This window comes from Hipposideros armiger, unplaced genomic scaffold, assembly GCF_001890085.2.
Source record: "Hipposideros armiger isolate ML-2016 unplaced genomic scaffold, ASM189008v1 scaffold_182, whole genome shotgun sequence".
NCBI lineage: Eukaryota > Metazoa > Chordata > Mammalia > Chiroptera > Hipposideridae > Hipposideros > Hipposideros armiger.
In genome coordinates, this window is record NW_017731532.1 from 2,798,591 (window position 1) to 2,821,479 (window position 22,889).

The 22,889-nt window shown below is 35.4% G+C and overlaps 1 protein-coding gene across 1 annotated transcript in view; it reads right to left on the bottom strand.

Moving 5' to 3' along the window:
* EDIL3 (EGF like and discoidin domains 3) overlaps window positions 1-22,889 on the bottom strand; it is a 254,908-nt gene that overhangs the window by 4,446 nt on the left and 227,573 nt on the right. The window contains exon 8 of the mRNA XM_019652587.1: window positions 17,137-17,292. Coding sequence (XP_019508132.1) covers window positions 17,137-17,292 — 156 coding nt within the window. The remainder of the gene's footprint in view (window positions 1-17,136; window positions 17,293-22,889) is intronic.

The following is a 22,889-nucleotide window of genomic DNA, read 5'->3' on the forward strand; positions in this document are numbered from 1 at the left end:
GAAGATATGAGAAAATGCAGTTGCCTCAAAATGGCTGAGATCTTGGATTTTGTTTTCTAATGTCAACTCTTCTGTGATACTCATTGAAATTAAAATCAGATTCAAGGGAGGATTCAAATATCCACACAACAAGACTATCAGATAAAATAAAACAATTAAATGTTCCCTCACACTTAAAATCTTTTGTAAGATGAGACTTGTCATTCTTTGTTAGACACAAGTCTAGTCAGGCCACAGTAGATGCCACCAATAGGAGGTGCCAAGGATCATGGAAGTCAGAGAGTCAGGCACATGTCAGCTTCTCTTAGCAGTCATGTACTATGACTCTGTTTTTCACAAATATCAAGAAATCCTTTGGGAATTCTTGCATATACCACGTAATTAGCAAGTCACCTGGTTGGTGAAGATGTAATTCGTTCTATTTGTCTTACACTTAACTCATTAAAAGTTTTAAAGTAATTCCCATTGTTCTAACCTTTTGGAATTTATGTTTATATTGTCCAAACAGAGAGTCATTTTAAGCATGTTCATAGCCTCCCTGAGTTCTGCAAGGCTAATGAGTCAGCACTTCGGCAAGATCTCAAGTGAGGATCAGGTCATCCTTATGGTTTTTTGGTCACCCCCCACCCTCCTTCTAGATTTCATTATTTCTCTTCTAATATGTATAGACTAGAACCACCTGTGGGATTCCAGATAGTGTGGAAATAAAAGGGTTGAATAAAGCTTTCTCAGGTTTTCTCTGTTGTTAAACATACTGTTTGCCTTATTGACTATAGCTGCACACTAATCCATTTTCCTAGGGCAGCATGTGTGTGTGTGTAGGGTGTGTATGTTGGGGGGAATAGAGCTGGTGAGTGCAAAAGCTAAGAATTATGTACTTAGCATATATAATTTCAATTATGTATCCTCTCATCCAGAGTGCTTATAAAGAAGTTGGATAAGAACCATCTTTTCTAGCTCTGATCCCTGAGAAACCCTGTTTTTATCTGATTAACCTGTACAACAGAAGAACCTGAGGTTGGAACAGACCTGCTCGTGTCAACTTCCCTCTTTAGCATTGCTGACATGGGACTTTCAGCCTATCCACGGTAAGCCTCAATATAATAGGATAGGTATGTATTTAGACACTTTTAAAGTCTGCCTTTTTATTAGGCTGAAATATGCCTCTGTCTTAATTCCATCTATTCATTCAGCTGTTTTTCCCCCCCCCTTGGCATCCAAAAAAAAAAAGACTTTTTTTACATATTTAACAATAACTAACACAAACCTTTCAAACGCAAATTCAATGTTAGGCTAAACATTCATGGTTCCTTAAAAAAATTCCTCAGGTAAGATGATTTTCAAACTTATGATCTTGATTACATTCCATTGGCTACCCTCTAGTTTAACTGACTTGATTGAAGTGTTTGGACATAGTATGCAGTTATGACCTGAATGGCTCAAAAGAGTGCACCTTTGTTGTGGATGCAATATTTCTATCAATGCAGTCTACGATTTCAAACTATTATATTACATTTTGGGTCATAGTTGATTGATTTATGGTCAAATAAACTCTGAAGTTTTTCATAAAATTTCTCTTAAGCCAGGCTTTTCCCAATTTTCTTGCTTGTAAAATGGATTTATAGATGTAGAAATTTATATTTATCCCAATTTCATTTTATTTTATTAAATTCATGACATTTTAAAAATAGCAATTCCTAGTTAAAATTATGATCTATTTAAAAACTGTGGAAATTTAGTGGACATTAGGATTTAAGTATCAATTTCATAGAGTAACCATTTATATATTATGTGCATATGAAATCTGATTTTTGTGGGTGACCTAAAGGACTCATACTTACTAGTTTATGGTTCAGCATTTTTATATACTTAGTATCAACATTACTTGAAGCTTTTTGGACTGTCAAATATTTCAGTTATAACTTGAATCAATGCTTTAAGTGATTTAAAGCCTTATGAAAATTTTCACAGAATTAGTATGCACAAATGATGTTTAACATAATATTTATCTATTTGAATAGGGCTTATAAGAGAGGTTTTAGTTGTTTCTGATTCTATGACTAGATGATGAATATATTTTAGGCTAATCTGCAATTTCATTTATATCCTTCTTTGCCCTATCATGAAGCATTTCAAAAGTCACAACTTTTCATTAAAAAAGTACAATGAAAATTATTGCCTTACAATGTATAGGAAATTGTCATTTAAAAAGTTTCAGTTAGTTGTATAAACCTACAGCATATTAAAAAAATTCTTATTGGTACTTTTGCATGTGTGAAACTTCTGTTAGTGACTGGATATAAAAAACTTGAAACCAAAGTTTGATTTTTTTAGCTGATATATAGACTCTAGCTATTATTCAGTGAATTCAATTTTCTAGGAAAATTTACCAGCATCCTGAAACTATTTCATGATTGAATGGCTGGTATATCATTCTTGATGGGTTTCTCTACAATCAATTCTGCTAACCAAAAGAAACTCTGTAACAAAATTAGTCTAAATATAAGTACATTCTTTTAGATGTAATAAGGAAAAAAGAAACCAGTTTCCAGGTAAATTATAATATTCTGGCAAACTTCCCTTGGAAAATAGTGCATATCAAGAATCACATTCTAAGAGGTATACCAAAACAAACAAACAAACAAACAAACAAATAAAGAAACAAACAAAAAACCCAAGGCTTTGTTGGAGATAGTAGAGTGTGTTAATAAGAGTGTACATTGATTGATTATCAGTCTGCAGAAGTTGGGGGTAAGCTATAGGACATCCTAACAATGCTGCAGCAAAAATCCTCAGCAGCAGAGAGGAACAGAGATAGCTGTCACAGTGTCATCCAACCCAAAGCATCTTGAATAGAACTATTGTCCTCCAAAGGTACTCTTGAAGGAAGACCATTGCCAACTAAAATGATTTGTTAGCAGGTGAACATTTCTGCAGGATGTGTCAAATCTAGTTTAGCTGTAGTGTCTGCAGATACATGTCAGGCCAGTGAGCATTGCACAGTTCATACATCTTTATAGGTGTGTGCAGTGAAAGACTAACCTTACCCAAAGAGAGGTCTGACCTTTGCCCTCAGCTCCTGGGAGATATTCTCTAATCCCTTGGAAAGTCCCATATAATAAGAGTGTCTTTGTTTATGTAGGGAGCCTGGGTCACAACAGATAGTCTAGGCTAACAATGTGATTTATGGTGGAGGCTTTGGGCCAGCTTGACTACTGCAGGGGCTGATGACCGAGGTTAGCCATGCAGGGAGGGGGTCAGCCATGTCTACATGACTGAGCTTCAATAAAATCTCTGGACATCAGGCTGAGGTGAGTTTCCCTGGTTGACAAGGCTTCTTGCATATTGTCACATATCATTGCAGAGACAGGTTAGCACTGCCCGAGACTCCCCTGAGAGAGAATAATGGAAAGCTCATGCCTGGAACTCTCCTGGACTCTGCTCACATGCCTGTTCTCTTGGCTAATTTTTATCTGAATTCTTTCACTGCCATAAACTGTAACTGTGAGTACAATAGTTTTAAATGGGTCCGGTGAGTCCTTTTAGTGGATTATAAAACCTGAGGGGTTCTTAGGGACCTCTGCACAGGCAATTGGTGTCCGAAGGCAGGGTGGATTTGGGAACTCCCCATCTTTTCAATGAGCAAGGATTAGAGGTTTCACAGAGGACTTGCTGATATTAGTAACATTGATTAGTCTGAAAAGGGACCTCAATTATCTGAAAGAATTGCATCCAAAACTTCCTCGATATCATGTGCCAGGCCTGTGACAAAAATTGTTAACTGAACCTTTTCTGATTCTTTGAATAAATCCTGACATGACAACCTATTGAAATTTATTTATTGTAGCCCTAGGGTACACTTTCTAAATTCTCTACTCGTAGGTTCTATTCTGTTTCATTCACTCTTATTTTCTGTAGATATTTATTCTCATGGACATAAATTTAATAAATATATCAAACAACTAGTATTACTTGTTCTGTTTCATATTTCAGTAACAAAACAATTCAACATCTTTATTCTTCTGTATTTCTTTAATATCATTCCTGCAAAGGCTTATACATTATTTGGGGAATACTACTTTGGCCATCTACTGAGGATTAATTTGAAATCCCCTGAGACACTGTAGTCAGGTTTTCTGAAAGCTGTAGAGCATGACGACATAAATAAGTAATTCTGCACCATATTTCATACTGGATGCCAATTTTTCTCTGTATTTCTTTCAAAGTGCTGTTTTGTTTCATAAGCCCTTTAAAAGTCTGGACCCTGGTAGCTTCAGAAATTTCTTTCTTTCCAAGCTCCCTCAGTGAAATTATACGAGGCTTTCAAACTGCCTATCCAAAGGTTTAACTTCAAAGATCCAATTATTGAACACTTTTGTTTGATGCGGGAGTGAAAAGAAAAACATGGGGACAAGATCTATGTCTTTCTTCCACCAGTGCATGAATCATTTTCAGTCATTAAAATAACTATATGGATTCTCTGAGAAAATTATTTCCACTCCCATTATTGGTCTCGAGAGATTTCGTGTGGCACTGAAGTTGGCTCTCTTTAATTATGTAAAAAACTAGGTCTTTGGCTTCAGGCAAAGCTACATTTCACTGAACTGATCTGGCTTTGCTTCATGCTCTGAGTGTATATAAATCTCTGATTATATTCCAAGAAATTTTTTTACTAAACCACAAATTTGATGTTCACTTAGAATTCCTGCTGTACTATTTTTGTACTCTGTTGTTCTTTCTGCTAGACTTTTTTTCCCCTTCAAAATTCATCAATGGGAGATTCTAATAATAATTGGCTAAAAGTGCAAATACGGGGCCGGGCGAGCAGCGTGTTGGTTAGGAGTTGGCTTTGGATGCCAGCTCTGAGCAGCAGGGCCCCGGTTTGGATCCCACATGAAGGCCAGTAACACTGCCCTCTACAGCTGAGATGGTAAACAACAGCTTGACCTGGAGCTGGGCTGCCAAGAGTCGCTGGTAACAGCATAGGCTGCAGCCCTTGCTGCAGTGGGGCTGCTGTGAGCTACTGTGAGTGGCCGGCAGCCAGCGTGAGAGGCCAGCAGCTGGTGTGAGCTGCCAAGAGCCACCCTGAGCAGCCATCCAGTGGCCAGTGACCGATCTGNTTCTGCTAGACTTTTTTTCCCCTTCAAAATTCATCAATGGGAGATTCTAATAATAATTGGCTAAAAGTGCAAATACGGGGCCGGGCGAGCAGCGTTTTGGTTAGGAGTTGGCTTTGGACGCCAGCTCTGAGCAGCAGGGCCCCGGTTTGGATTCCACATGAAGGCCAGTAACACTGCCCTCTACAGCTGAGATGGTAAACAACAGCTTGACCTGGAGCTGGGCTGCCAAGAGTCGCTGGTAACAGCGTAGGCTGCAGCCCTTGCTGCAGTGGGGCTGCTGTGAGCTACTGTGAGTGGCCGGCAGCCAGCGTGAGCGGCCAGCAGCTGGTGTGAGCTGCCAAGAGCCACCCTGAGCAGCCATCCAGTGGCCAGTGACCGATCTGCCTCACCCGGGAAGAGTGCAATGATAATACCAACGTGGGCCAATGAAGTGACGTCCTCCACAACTAGACTGAAGAACAAAAAGGATAGCAACTTGTCTGTTCTCCTCCCCCAATTCCCCATTAAATCTTTAAAAAAAATAAAAGTGCAAATATGTTTTTTTTTTCTGTACCCTGGAGATAAATGGCCATTTATTACTTTTCAAATAGTCACACATTCTCTGTCATTTTCCTGTAATTGATGTGAAAGCTGGTTGGCTGATACACAATTCTTGATTCAGAAAGAGAGCTGTGATATCTTTCTAAAATTCATTCTTTCTGGGCACTCTGGGTGGGGATTGGAGTGTTGGGAAAGAAGAGGAAATGGCACATCTTTGGGAGTTTTTTTGAGAACGTATAACTTCTGGCTTCTCATAGAAGAGCGAGCTAAACTGACCCAAAGAGATATGAGATCTAACTCTCCACAGTCATATCAATTTTTCTGTCATTGGTTATACTTGTGGTTTCCTAGTCCACTGTGAGTGTGACAAGTTGAGCTAAGGTTTTACAAAGATCCAACCCAGCTAGATGAGAAACGAAAAGGACTGGGACAGAATAGTCACTTCCATTCCTTCTATGGTTTTCTTGCATAATTTTGGCACCAAGTAGCTGGGGACCTGGCAGCTTATTAGAAAGATCCAGAAGAGCCTCACTGCGAAATTCACATGACTTTTGTTATCAGGTCTTGACCCTGGAAAACAACCCAGGGAAAAATCAAAGCAAAAGACTCTAACCCTGTCGCATGTTATCTTCCACCTTCCAAACTCACTGCCATTTAGATGCTCAGTTTAACAGTTAGCAGCAGGACACACCGCCATCTTTAACTTCTTTTATGATGAAAGTCCCCTTAAGTAACAAGACTATCGTAGGAAATATATCACATAGGATGACTGCCTATAAAGATCTATGAAACATAAAATATGCCATTCTGAACTGTGGCTATCTATTAAACTATCTGCTTTCTAGTACTCAGAGATTGATTGTCATAAGAAATATTCCTACAGAAAAAAAACCCAAAAAACCAGAAGTGGAAGATCATCTGCTTTTCAAAGATATCTCCAGGAGATATTACCAGGAATAGTCACAGATTATGACCATCTAGTATTTTATTTTTTGTCTAACATCAGAAACGCAGAAATGTCTTTCCTCTTTTCTATAAAAATACAGAGCAGCCTGCCTCTTTATTGAATCCCAGTGATCATCTCTCAGAATTTCCTAAATCACACTGGGCATTTTGTATTTGATCAATCTACACACAGGCTGACTCTACCCCTTCACAGTAGATATCTAAATGATGGGGCAGGGGAGAAATCAGTATCTGATCATTCCCACCCTATGTTATTAACCTTTGTGTCACTCCACGTCTCTTTGAAGAGCTTCATCCTGTCTTGGTCAGAAATGACTCAGTACAGGGGCATATGTATGAGCACAGCAGTGATTGAAGCACTCAGCCATGTGTCTATGCCAAACTGGTGCTGAAGAGAAAAGCGGGTTAGGGAGTGGCTGAAAATCATTATTCACTGTTTATCTGAAATTCAAATTTAACAGGGTGTCCTGTATTTTATTTGTTAAATCCGGCAACCCTAAGTGAAGAGCATAGGAAATCCTGGCCCTGAGCTGAGCAGGTAAAAACTATGCTTTCATCTGAGCTGAACCATAAATTTGTCTCAATGAGTTGAGGGTACATTGATTATTGAAATATACTTGCTATCAGGAGGGAAAAGTCAACTTTTCTATTACTTACAGATATTGGTGAACTACTAAAAAGAAGAAATAAAAGTGCAATTTTGCTAAGTAAAAGTAGCATTATCACTCTTATGAAAAAATGCCTTCTTTTAATTATTATTAACTATCTAACATTTCATTTATCTGTACAAAATTAATTGTGTTTCTTGCTTTATTGGAAAGCAGGAAATTAATTCCTGTGTTCAGTCTTCTGCAGTTTAGTCATCTGTTCACAGCTGCAGAAATATAGGGAGGAATGTCCTTTTATGCAGGTATAATCACTGGATTCATCTTTTACTTTTTAAAGTTATATTTTCATCGGTTTTGTATCTCAAATTACACCAGAAGCTTCATCATGTTGAGAAATGTGTTGCCATTTTAATAAGAGCCCCAAGGGGCTTAATACAAATGTGTGTCTCAAGAGTGCTCCATACATATTAATACATTTTTCTTTGAGCCCCAACAAAGGAAGTCATGAGAATTACGTACTTGGGTCATTTTAGAGGGTTTGGCAGATTCAGAAATCCTGTTATAGTTTCCCACAAACATGGAATTATGACAGGTATCCTTTATTCTTTTACAGATTTAAACTATGAAAAAGCAGAAAAAGACTGGAATATTAATTCATTCTGAAAGTGCTAAAACTTAATTGTTCAACATATCTTGCTGCTGATGGTGTGATGGTGGATAGTAAAAATAGCATGTGTACCATGTAGAACGAATGTCTTTGAGGGGTTTTACCTTCAAAACATGTTAAACAATCAAGATATTGGTTGTTCGGTAATGATTTAGAAATAAAATGAGTTCATATTTTTTGCTGCATTTTAGTCAATGGTCAATGCACAGTTTCAACAACCGAAATAATGACATGGCTTCAGTCTTACTCAGACTGATCAAGTACTCATTTTCATAATAAGATTGATAACTACCAGATTCTCATTAAAAAAGACTCTGTAATTTTTCTACTACAAATATTTTTTAAAAAAAATTATAAGCTAAGCTCTTTATTAAGTTCATTATTGTCATTTAATGAATAATAAAATACTTAAATTTTAAACAATTTATTAAAGCTTGATAGCTCTGACCTATCACCAATCAATATTTTTTATGCATTAAAAGTTTAAATCAGTTCATAGGGTCATAGTTGGGCTAATTTTTGATAGTCCTTCACAGTAGTAATACAAGTATGCTCTAAAGAAAAAGAATGAGTAATTATTTTCCACTGAGGAATACTATCATCATACAATTGTGTCTAATGATAGGTAAGCCAATCATAAATGTGAGGTATTCATAATTTTCAGTGCAGACATTTTTATTAATTTCTAATGACTGATGACTGATTAGGAAGACAAACAGTCAATTCTAAGTTCTTTAGCATTTGAGCATTGGGAAATAAGGCTACAAAGTATGTAATAATAAAAATTATTTTTAAATTTATGAACATTTTACTTTAGTAACACTGTTATGTAACACATTCCTTGTGTTTTTCACACATATTTTTTCATTCATGGAAAACATCTGTTAACTAGAAAAACGATGTTTTCACATTTTAGGTAGTTTATCAAATTTTCTGAAAATAAAGAAGTTCTGAGGTATTGGGATATAAGATAACTAACACAAAGAACAAACACATATTCATTCCTCATTATTGTATTTCCCTGCATTGTTTTCTCTCTTCTTCAACTCATTGAAAATGATGTTTCTTAGCATCTGTGCTGGGATGTTACTGTCACTAAATATGAGTCACAGCAGCAGGGAGATTTTTTATCCCCCTCCTTGCTCTAATCCGTCCCCAAACGGTTGAGTTTTACGGATTTTGTGCTTCATGTTTACTTGTTTCTTTCTACTACTTGATCGTGTATTCTTAGACAAGCACTCAGATTTTTTGTTTTTTTGATTTAAATAAAGAAGATTTAAAAATCCAAATACCATCTAACATAAAGACTTCATGGGGCCGGCCGAGTGGCTCAGTTGGTTAAGAGCTTGCTCAAGAGTGCGAGCTCTGAGCAACAGTGGTTCGAGTCCTGGCCTGCTGAGCTGCCAATAGGTGGCAGGATGGCTCAGCTAAAAAAAAACCAAAAAACTTCATGGGCAAAATTAACCATAGATTTTTACAATGCTAATTTTTAATATTATATAATGTCAAATAACATGCAAAGAATTTTCTTTGTGTAACTTCAACATCGATCCTCAAAGGAAGACAACTAGCTTTCAATTGCTGTCTACAAATAAACTGAATGTCTTCTTAAAATTAATGAGCTCCTTAAGATACAACAGCTTCTGATTGCTCCTTTGGTTAGTCTGTCACTCTAGGTTGTCTCTTATTTCTAGCATGTAGCTAGCTACTTGATTCTCCAATTGTAATTATTTAAGTTACTAACCCTCTCCTTGTTTACCTCCACCCCATAAGCCCATTTCCTGTTCCTCTCTTCCTTTCCTGTTCTTCCTTCTTTACCCTGGGTTCAGGAACAGACATCTTTGGGTAGGCAGGACACTGCTCATGTTAAACATGGACATGGAATAATACAGTCCTGTTTACTCGCCTCTGAATTTGCTTCTCGTCTTCTGCCTTGCTTCTGACCCCAAGCCCTTACTTCACAATTGATTCTGATAAGAGTCTCCATCATGTTGTTCTCTGTCATGCATCTTCACAACTGCTATCACACCACTTGCCGGCGACAATATGCTACTTTCCAAATCTAAGTTTGTTCAATATGGTTCAACTTTCTCAGTCCACTAGGCAGATTTAGAACTGCACACAACTTTCACTTGGGTGTATCAATCCTTCACTGGGCTATTTCCTGAGATGTGGCCTTCTTGCTTAGAGGGCTTGGCAAAATTTATAGGGATCTCAATCTATTTTTGGCAAGAGCAAGAATTATAAATGCTAAATAAGGAATTACAGGATTTCCTTGAGTTATGTAGTTGGTATACTATATAGATAATGGAAATAACTGAACTTCTTTATTTACATATTTTCACTAAATATTTTGTCTCTTCTCTGCATGTAATTAGAACTCCATTCAGTCTTGATGAGCCCATTAACCCCGAAGGTACACCATTTTTTAATCCCTTCACTCCATGTAGTCTTTATGGCATTAAAAGTGGAATCATGATATTAACTATTATCTCTATCTACTCCTGAGCAGGGCTCTTTAATATAATTTAAAATTAGAAAGGGTGAGCTCATCGTTGAACTTTACATTATGCCCAAATAGAAACATTCTCAGGTGGTATCCTTAGTTCAAAAATTCAATAAAACCCACATTTATGTGAATATAGGCAATTTTGTATTCTTTTCACTAACCATATCCTAGGCAGGTCTCATGCTATTGAATTCAACAAGAAAGAAAGTGGATAAAATTCTCAATAACAGTGATATCAGATGGTGTTTATTTAAGTAAGGCTATCCTTATTTTTAGACAACTCTGAAACTATATTGCTGTCTCCTTAACTTAGTTTCCAGTTAAGTCACTCACCAAATACCTCAGTAAGTACTCTACTGTGGCTACATATGAATTTCTACCATGTAAGGGCACAACTCACTTGCTATTTTTGATTTTTTTTTTTGTAAAACCAATTAGTTCTTGAAAATTACTTTCAGAAAAGCAGCTTCTTTTCTTTCCTCCCCGACTTACTTGAAAACAGTAACAGCACACTAAGTGGATGAAACTAATGGGATCCATGCAAGATGGAGACACTCTGTCCTTGATCCTGCTGCTCAGACACATGTGGTTGCTCCCCCTTGAAAAACTAATTCACCCCCTTTCATTTTGCATCTGCTACCATCCTCCTACTATCCTCCACACTGATTTCCACTGAGGAATCCATTTATTTACCTGCAAAGGGATTCTTCTGATTTTAAGTTTCTGACCCAGATCCAATTTCAAAAGAACAGCATGGCAATGGACTACTGGATGACATCTCATTCAGCATGCCTCACTGGTGAGCTGGACCATCCAGGCTTTAAATACTCAAATTTAATTTCAGCTAACTGAGAGTGTCAGCTCCAGTAGGAATGACAGGACGCCCTGTGGCATTTGTAACCACTGTTGAATTTGAATATATCCTCCAATACAGATTACGGAGGCTTTATTAATGAGGATTGTTATGTTGCTGCTTCTCTTTTTCATATTGATGTTGAGGAAAGAAAGGCAGTGGAGTAAGACCAGGAACTCATTTTTCTATTGGAGAATCATGGGCTTTAATGAAACGAACCTCAGCTACGTGCTACTTCTTTCCTGGAGTTGTCTTATCAGATAATACACTGGGGTTGGTTATATTTTGATTTTTCAAAATAAGCTGACTGAAAAACAAAGTTATTCTACCTTTCTTGAGCTCCTCAGTAGATTGGGAGTTCTTGCAGTCACTATGTCATATTGGATTTTTCCTCCATACATCTGGCACAGAGCAGACAATACTGTCTCATGAACACGTGCTTGAATAAATATAAATATCACACTTTTCTAGATATGTTTCCACCTAATCTGTGTTCTCTACTACTTAAAGCTGTTATTCAAATTTAAAAATTGTTTAAAGATAATATGAGTTTATCTTGTGGTGTTCATAAAGGAATTGGAAAGCTTATTAAAACTAAACTTACTTTGGAAACATTGATTCATACTGACTTCTAATGACAAATTAAAGGCCAACCAAAGTCCTAAATAATAACAAAATAAATTCCATTCTTACAAAACTACACAACTACATTTAGTTTCAAAGCCTTAATTTCAGTTTTGGTGTCAGTCATTTTTCCCACACTTGCTTATTATTCAAATTAGCTGGGGCCTCTATAAACATTTACGGTCCCAGCTCATCCTGAATCTGAGGCAAGGCCTGGAAATCTCTATTTCTTCACAAACTCCTGGATGAGTGTTATGATCACACAATATTGGTAACCACTGAATTACAGAGTTCACCAAAGTGCTACAGAATACTCCTTGATGAATATGTGTCATTCATCTTGAAGTACCATCAACATCTTATTTGAAACAGGATTTTCTATTTTCTTTGATAGAAAAGTAAAGTCACAATTTTTTGACATGCTTTTAAAAATCTAGATAATTTTTCAGGGAGGGAGACAAAATAGAATATTACCAGCTTCTTTTTTTTTTTTTCCCCCAAAAAAGAAAGCCCCATGTTGTGAATTCAAGTTTATTTAAACACCATGACATTATGACTAATATATTGGATGAAAAGTCCATTTTACTTTCTAATTTTTCCATCTAAGTATTCTTCCTGAAATTTATTATTGTTTTACTTTGGCTTATAACCTTAAAAATTAAATACTGAGAGCATCTGTCAAGTTTTGCAATTTTCCTGCTAACTGCAGTAAAAAACAGCTCCAAAGGTATAAAACAAATGTCACTTTCATGAGAGCAAAGGAACATTTGACTTTCAAATAAAAAATGTACCTGAACCCATTTGTAGAGAAATATAAAAGTTAGTTAAATGTTAGAAAATATAGACTAAGAAGAGAAAAAAATAAGAATGTCTCACTAGAATGACACAGTATCATCACATGCTCAATTATGAAAGATTTAATGTGGAATTTTGTCAAAAGATAGACCACTAAAGTAAACTGCAATTCTTATGAAAGCTCTGGGAAGGTAGTGAAAAACTGACATCTCAATGAGGAGAACAAGGCATCTATTTTTCTTCAATTCACTTTTGGTGTGCAAGTACACACACGCAAATGTACATATAGTACATTCATATATATATTTAGATACTCCTATACACATATATAATTTTTCCTTGGCATTGCTTTCCTGAGGCTTAGTCAATTTTGACTAATGGAAAACAGAAAGGACATTCATACAGTTTTAGAATTTCATTTACAGCACTTACAGTAAATGTAAAATATCACTATTATTTTATTGTTTTGCTGAAATAATCTTGTTTCCAAACTTATAGCAGATTACACACCCACACCCCCAAAATCTATTAGAGCCAGCAGTCAATCAAAACAGAAAGGCACAAAAAAGGAATTAGAAAACTTGGTAAATATTTGCTTTTGAAATGTGCATATATAAAACATTTCATAAGCGCATGCTTTGCCCCAAAACATTCAATCCACTTATTATATTTATTTGGATGAAAGCTTGTAGCTGATTTTGCACTTGTAAATACTGAAGACATTTTTCCCTTATGGAAAGTAACCATGGAAAACAAAGCACAAATAATATTAAGAATCAATAGGAGATGGTTTGTTCAACTTTAGAAAAATTAATTGCTAAGTTATTCAGGGCCTCTCTAAAGAAGAAGAGCACAACTATAAAGGATATATAAAATTATAGGTAAAATATCTAGTAATAATAGCAATGATAACAACAAAGCACAATAATTATTTGGATATATATTTAAAACATATACATCAGGTATGCCAAAAAAATGTATATGCATTTTAAGAAAGGAAAAAAGTGTATTAAAATTCTAATATTCAATACATATTGATAACAAAAGATGAATACAAGTCACGTTTGACTTCTGCAATTACAAGAGATGCTCAAAGTGGTTACCATCACCTTCCAGACACTTATGATTACAGCAAACTATTGCTTGAGCAACGTTGAATATCTCTTAAAATGTGTATACATTTTTTTTAGCACCCCCAGTGTATAAATGCCTATATTCCCAAGTGTCCAAAGAACTTATGCAATACATTTTCTTATTTATTTTATGAAATTCCCTTCTCTGTAGGAATGGAAATGTTTATGCCCTGCAGTTTCTTCTTATATATAAAGTATTTATTATAATAGTAATTGCATTCTTGTGTACAGCTTATTGGTGTTAGCTATTTCAGTAATACAGAACAAACTTATCTAAGGCTTTTCTTCATTATACCAGATTATATTATAAAAGCTATTATATTATACAAATATTATATTATTTAAAGAAACTGGCTAGGTTTGATTTTAAAACTAGCACTTATGTTGGCTGAGTTTAGCCAAATTGTGAGGTTTATAATATTAAAATGGTTTAATTTTCTGAAATTTTTACATTGGCTAGGTAGACAACACTGAGATTTATTATCTCACATGAGATTTCTGGCATATATCCTTTCCACTGAATGTGTCAATTTATACTCATAATTTTCCAACTTGCTTAGTGAGAGCCCATTTCTCTCTTTACGATAAGACTTATTTTGAGAATTTCAAAATCAAAATCATGTATTGTAATAAATGTGACTCTTAAGCACATGGATTTATAGCTATAACTGTTTTGCTTGTGCTTATGAAGGTAAGTTTCTGGCTCCACATTCATTTGAAGGTAGACTTGATAAGATTAAAATGTATGCTATAAATCCTAAAGCAATTGTTAAAATCACAACAAAAAAGTTATAGCAAATGAATCAACAAAAGAAACAAAATGGAATCATTAAAAATTCAATTACTCTAAAAGAAGGCAAAAATATAGAAAAAAATGGAAGAATAGATATGACAAATAGAAAATAAAGAGCAAGACAATAGATTTAAACCCAATTACATCAATACTCACATCAAATATAAATATTCCAGTTAAAAAGTAGAGATAGTTGGATTAAAAAAAAAGTAGCCTAATTATATGCTGCATAGAAGAAATGCATTTCAAATATAAAGTAAAAGTATAAGGATGGAAGTATATATACACATCAATGTAGTCCTAATAAAAAAAAAAAAAAACCTAAGCACCACAATTAATACAAGGAAAGTATTGTAGATTTCAGAGCAAAGCTTATTACCAAAGATAAAGAAAGTCATTTTCTAATGATAAAGCAGCTATTTGATCAAGAGGATATTATAATCCTAATTTTGCATGTATCTTTTAACAGAGCTTCAAAATACATCAAGTAAACACCCATATAACTGCAAGGAGAAATACAGAAATCCTCAGTACTAGTTGGAGATTCCCACATTGCTCTCTCCATAATTGATAGTACAAGCAGATAGAAAATCAGTAAAGACACAGAAAACCTGAACAACACTTCCAAGTAACTTGGCCAACTTGGCACATGCTTTTACACACATTTTGGACTATGATAATGAAATAAAATGCAATAACATGCAAATTTCCATCCTAATAATTTAAGGAAATTTTTCAAATTATTCACATATCATCATTAAATCATATGCTTCATGTACACAGAGACAAAAAAGTGTTTCACCAGGACGATGGTTTAACCATATTTATCTTTATACCTCTTACGTAAATCAACCTATATAAGAATTTCATTATTACAAATGTGCTTTTCAATGAACATTACACATGGATAAAGGATGAAAATACTTATCTGCTTTACAATTAACTTCAAGAGATGTATAATTTATGAAGTTTAAAAATCTCCATCTTACAGAACATACCTACATTCTCTGTGCAACAGAATGCCTACTGTAAAAGGTGGAAGACAGAAACTGAAATACTAGTTATTTGCAATAAATGACAGCAGAGAATTGTCTACAGCTCCAAAATAAGTTTGAAGACAAGTTTACAAAATATCCAATATTTATTCACTCTAAGATGCCATTGACTATAAAACATGGCATTATGTTACATTCATCTAGAAAATAATCAGTGCTCTAAATTAAATTGTGATATTGTAAGATACACCAATTTCTGAGCGGGTAAAATGTAAAATGTGTGAGTGTTCTGAGATGTTAAATGAATATATTGAGATGCTAAATGGTTGTGCTCTAAGATGTTAAAAGGTAAATAAGTGTGGTTATTTATAATCTAAATCTAAAACCATGTCTCCTCTAAAACAAATTTTGTGTGAACTGAATTCAGACTGTTGACTCACTGAAATAGCCACTGCAGTGTTAGAATTCCTAGGAAAATTTACAAATTTTACCTTGAATACTTGAAAAAAGATATTCCCAATTCTCTTTTGGTTAATAAGATAACAGTGAGGGAATAAAAGGGTTGCATAAAATGGAAAAAAAATCATTAACTCAGAAATACTTAATGTGTATGAAAGTGTTATATTTTTATGCGAATCCTTGAACTGAGAGATTTTGTTTCTGTTGATATCTACAGAAAGCTAGAGTTCTTTGCAAAAAGACTCTAAGCAATGAATTAATTTCAATTTCATTAGTCCAGCTGAGGCCATATTTTAACATTTGATCCAATTAATTATTGATATTATCCCTAAGCACTTCCAGTCTCCAGGGTCCTATTGAAATTCAGACCAGTAGATACAGAGAAAAGATGTTTGAAATAATAAAAACTTTTAGAAAAACAATTAGTAATTGCATGATGTAAAATTGTATGGTGAATTAATGTACATTATTATAATATTAAAACAGGTAAAAAAATTAAACAAATCTCTAAATTAAAACACAATCAAGGAACTAAGCAGAGAAATGTCCTATATTTTAATTTTAACAATCTAATATAAAAGCCAAAACTTGTCTATTTCTAATTTTCCTAATTGTCAAAACAATCAAGGAGATATAAAGTTTAAAAATCTTTTAGTTAAACTTTGATTTTTCTCCAAAGAACATTTTTTTCTAATATCAGTAATGCATTTTAATAACAAAAATAATAGTATTATGTGCTGAAACAATATCTATTTGCATGTACTTTATGATAAATTATTCAAGCTTCTATTAGGTTTATAAAACATAAGCTCAATCTTAGTTGGATCTTAGATAATGAATAATATGGAAAATGTTATTAATAAAGCAATTTGTTTTTCCATAGGCTGTACCATTACTTTCTTTGACTATAAACTCCTTTAGAGCGCTATTCTTTAAAGCTTTTTATTTAAAATACATTTTTCAATGCATGTAGCCATTATTTTCAGCGGCGATATATAAGCAGTTCATTCCATCAGACGTGGATACAATTTGATCCTTTACCTCTGCATGTTATAAACCACCTGGATGACTTACCTTATCTTTCCTTTGTTTTTCATCCTGGTAAACGGTCCAGTGCTCTCCATCATTGCTGTAAGCTAGTTTGTAGGAGCCTACGAACTGTACGTGACCAAAATCTTTAGCACCTTGTGTAATGATTCCAGTCACTTTGGTAGGGACCAGAAGATCTACCTAAAAAAAAAAGGAAGAGACATAATTTAAATGCCAAAATAGAGTTCATTACAAGGGTGCAAGTCTCTTGAACTCAGGAGGTTAAGAATGATATATGCTAAAGCCAAAAACTCATTGATTATTTATATTTTGAAACTGATGGCTGAGTCGATGATTGACTTGTAATTTTGACTTTGCCACTGGGTGAACTTAGTGTAACACTTGAACAACCATTTTGGCCATTTTAAAATAAAATGATGGTCATTTCAGTCTATCAGTCAAGTTTATATTAAACAGATTCACCTAGCTGTGTAGTTCTGTGTAACTGAGATAGCATCGCACTGGCAAGGCTGACCTTGAGATTGATCATTATCACCCAGAGCTTGTATTCTAATTCAATTTGCTGACATTACTGGCCAATTGAATAATAATAAAAATAAAGTTATAGCTGTGTATACATCAGGAACAAAAATGATATTAGATGTTTCATAATTAAATATTAAATAAAAATTCAACCCTGTTTCCATGAATTTTAATCAGTTCAGTAATATATAATGGAGTGATAGTAGTTATTGTCTAATGAAAATTCTCTTTCAGAAAACTACAATCCTAAAAATGCTGAGGAGGAATCAAATATCCTTCAAAACTAAAGGAGTGTTAAAATATGCATCCATGATTTGTGGAATCTGTGTTCACGATGTGTTTGTTCCTGCAAAATATAGAGTCAAAGGACATAAGACCCATGGTGATTCAGTGAGCATTAAATTCATCAAAATGTAATTGAAATACAAAAGATAGGGATAAAAAAAGGAAAACTATTGGACTGTGCTGTACAGCTGAAACTATTTCTAAAAATTGTTTATTTCATAATAAAAAATAATTTAAAAAAAGATAGGGATGGTATTTTCAATGAAGACTACGTAACAGTGACTATTTCAGTATTCTCCCTCTTCATTTCCTAATTCATGCATCTGTTCTTACATCGTATGATGCTAATCTAAACAATATAAAGAACACTGTGTTTATGTGGACAATTCCTATAAGACCTTTACTTTTTGTTTCATTAGTGTTCCTTGATCTATGGCTTCCTTTCTCCTCTCACAATAGCCACCTACTTCCTCCTACTTCCTATGACTAAGTGCCCTGCTACATCCTTGATCTTATCGTCTTTAACTGTCATGATCCCATGTGTGACCTTGGGGGCTTTCAATCACTATATCTTTGTGTTTCTATTTCAGGTTCTCCATCCTGTGAGATGTCTATGGCCACAAAACAGTCATAGGTCAGAGACAGGCCATGCATGAGCAGAGAGAGCTAGAAGAATGTACTGAATGGAGCACATTTAGTGACATAGATGCTCATCGATAAAGATATGAAAAAAGTTGCCAATGTTTCACAGCCTGGGGATATTTCTTTAAAAACTCACATGGGCTCTCTGCTCACTTTTCAAAACATTCTTTAATTAAAGACATTAGACTCAAATAGGACAATGGAGTAAGACAGAAAACCACATTTAATGCTTTATTAAAACATTTTAGAAAGTTTAACACAACTATAAAATACTATAGTTTTGTTTTTGCTATTTTCCAAACGTGTTATATCATCTGAAATATCTTGTGTGCCCAGCAGCAACACAGAATGGCAAAATTATAATATCCTGCTTCACACTGCGCTAAGTGCATTCATGTCGCTCCTTATCGAATCCTCTCAACAACCCTTTATGATAGTCTCTTCACTTTAGAGAGGAGGGGAATAGATGCCTGACACAACTTGATGTGTGATCCAAAGGTAAACAGTGAGTAAAGGAAGGGTCCCAGATTCAAATCCACAGCTTTCTGATTCAAAGTCCCACCATACATATACGTAGATTCTTACTCACTGATTTTTTCCCCCCTATTCTTTGTGACTATTTCAGAAAATTCTGAAGAATCTTAAAGCTTTCTTGCCACACTCATCAAACTTAACAGCAACTCTAAGCCTGAGACAAACACAGTTCTGGCTTTACAAGACTAGGAGTGCTAGCAGCCCTCTCTTTTAACATGAATTTCCACTCTGTTCTTCAGCAGCCTGGGCTTAAAAATATAGATTGCTTTTGTTGTCCTAAATCCAAATCTAATTGTGCAGAGACATCTAGGCATAGCCACTGGTCTTCAAAGTGCTCTTGATGTTGCTGACACTCAATAAATAGAAAAAAAAATAGAAAGAAGAAGAAGAAAAAAAAAAGTCTTACAGTACTCTGACTCACTGCTTGCCATCCAGGCTGTAAACACATAGGACCTCAAACTGTCACCAAGGATATGAACACCTCCAGGGCTAGTTTCTTCACTCCCTAACCCTCTGTAAGTCCTGGGCTGAGATGACGCAGGGAGGGCCTTATAGAATCTCCTTTTCTGTCGTATTTCTTCAAGTCAGCTGGGTTTCCTGCAGGGTGGAGATGTTTTCTCCTTAACTTGTGTGTCTTGGCTCTTTCTAACAAATATGTTTTTCTCCCGTTCTAACTGCTCCACTTCTCCAATTTTTTTTTTGATCTAGAAATGTTTTATTTTTTTCCAGTTAAGTCAACTTCTTGACTTAAATAGTCAGCAATCTGTTTCAAGCTGGATGTTGTCCTAAAATTTGCTACATTAAACTTAGAATACCAGGCCCAGTGAACCTTTTTTCAGTAAAAATAACCAGCATCCCACACTTAACATGAGGTTGCTCCAATAGGGCATATACAGATTTCACTGTGAGACACACTCACACACATGTCCCCCCGCCGTGGTCAGCATGCAGGCGGATCCCAGGAAAGACCGTTCCTCTGGCCCTATGCTTCCTCCTAGCCCAGGACCACTCTGCACCCTTGTAGGTTTTCTGAGTTAAAGTTGTACTGTAACCATGTTAGACAAAAAGCCTTCTGCTGTTTTAGACCCTCACCTCCCAAGGTTTGGCTCCAGCAGAGCAGGTTATTTAGGACACTGAGCTGGCGCATGGGTAGGCTTTTGGCTTAGTGCACTGCACTTGGTATCTGGATCTGTATTAAAGGTACCTTGCATATAACGGTCCTTCAATAAAGGCTTTGCTGGATGGAGCTAGACCTACTTCCTAAGTATGTTCCATGGACAAGAATCAACCCATAGCTAAAGAGGTCATAATGTATCATAGCAGAAATGCTAACTGCCTTTCTCTTGTGTCTGTATATAAGATAACATTACTGGTCAAGGAAATACAGTGTCACGCTGGTACCAATCTGTTTTTACTGGGGAAGGCAACTAGTTAAAATTCCTCTCTCACCTGCAGGAACGTGATTGCGAGAGGCGACATATACTAGTGGAGCTGGATTGTCTGGGTTCCCAGTCTGGCTCTGCCCTTGCTAGCTACCTGCCCTTGGTCAACGTACTTTATCTCTTTACATCTCAATGTCTTCGTCTGAAAAATGACAGTAGTTTTCATAGGATTTATGAGGATTAGATGAAATAATATTTAAGTGTGTAGAACGATGTAAAGCATATAGTGAGGGCTATATAAGACTTTGAAAACAAACAGTAAATAAATCTTGGGGAAGAACCTAATATTGGTCTCAAAAGCATAAATATAGAAATAGGAAAATGGGGGTTGGGGGGTGATGGCCCTGGAAGCAACCTCTGGATCATAGTATATTTTGGTCACCTTCTCAGGATATATACAAAGACAGTCATTTCATCTCTACTTAAAGTAGAAAAATTTGAAACAACTGAAATTCCTATTTATAGGTGAAATGGTTAACTAAAAATAATATAATTAATTGTATGAAATGTGATCATATTAAGATCATATTACAATAGGGAAACGGTTCTAAAATAATACTAGAAGAGTAAGTTAAACTCCAAATTATAGTGATTTTTCCCTTTTAATTGTAAGAGTGAAAAAAGAGGGACGCATGTAGAGAGAGGCTTAAATAACATATAAGGAAAAAGCATTGCAGAAAGGTTATGTAGGAATATAACATTTTTTTGTTGTAACATATCCTGTAACATCTTAGTGAAGTATAAGTGTTTTTAGTGTCTAACTTAGAAAAACAGTGTAGAACAACTAAGAGCATTTGTTGGAGAAAGGTCAAGATAAACTATATTGTAGATATTTGCATAACACCCTGACAGATGGCTCCCTGGAAGGAGATAGGAAAGACTATGGAAGTCAGTTGATTTTCATGGAGATGCTCTGAAAGAGGTGAAGAAATGAAATGCAATGCAGATAAATAAGTGTTCCAGGAAAGTGAACAAAGAGACCAAAAAGATTTATCACAGAAATACACTACTCAGCTGCATCTAAAATGCTCTAGCTTTTGCTTGTATGTTGTATCATTATTTTGGATTACATATTTGAAAACTTCATGGAGATTTGTAAAATTAACACATTAAACAGAAATAACTTTGAAGCTAATAAAATAATTAGTATTTAAAAAATGAATTATGGGAAAATTATTTAGACAACATTTTGGTTTATGCTCAGCTCAGCCCGGGATTTGAACCGGCAACCCTGTTGCTCAGAGTTCGCACTCTTGAGCGAGCTCTTAACCAACTGAGCCAGTCAGCTGGCCCTGACAACATTTTGGTTTTAATAAATCATTTTTACCTCGACATTACATGAAACAGTTTTATATATCCTAGGAACATTTAAGACACATAATTAATTGTACTGGGTATCTGAACAATATTGTTAGTTATCAGATGTTGGTTACACTATTAGTCCATATCTGCAAATAAATTAGTTTCTCCTTTTTTTTAATAATATTTCACTAGCAATTATCTAGGCCAATAAATGATTTTTGTTCTAACAAACTATTTTAAGGATTTACCACATCATTTATTTACTGTAAAACATTTACTTCTCCCTTTACCCTCAGTTTTTTCTATTAAAATTAGTACTCTCATGGCATCCTGGTCCTTTCATTTGGCCACCTATCACATATACATAGGATAAAATTAAGGCTATTTGGTCAAAGAACATGAAAAATAGATTTATTTTACAAACATAAAAGTCATAAACACTCATTGTGAAAATTTCAGATGGTGCAAAGACATAAGAAATCTAGGTAAAATAACATAATTCTATTATCCAAAGTTAATTCTTGTTGATCTTTTGATATTCACATTTTCAGACATTTGCTATTCCATATATCTTCATAAAAATAAGCTCTCTTGGGCTGGCCGAGTGGCGCGATGGTTAAGAACTGGCTTGGGATGCCAGAGGGCCCCGGTTTGGATCCCACATATGAGGGCCAGTGACACTGTCCTCTACAGCTAAGATGCTGAACAACAGCCCAACCTGGAGATCGGCTGCCATGAGTCGCCGGCGAAGGCATAGGCTGCAGCCCCTGTGGCAGTGGGTTGCCATGGGCTACTGTATGTAGCCAGCAGCCAGCGTGAGTGACCAGCAGCCGCTGTGAGCAGCCTTCCAGAAGCCGGCGACTGATCTGCCTTGCCTGGGAAGAGCACAATGATGGTGCCAACTTGGGCCAGTGAAGCAACATCCTCCACAAGTAGATTGAAGAACAAAAGGACAGTAACTTGTCTGTTCCTCTTCCCCCAATTCCCCAGCGCTGTTCCCATTCCCCCAACTACCCAATAAAAATCTTTAAAAAAATAAATAAATAAATA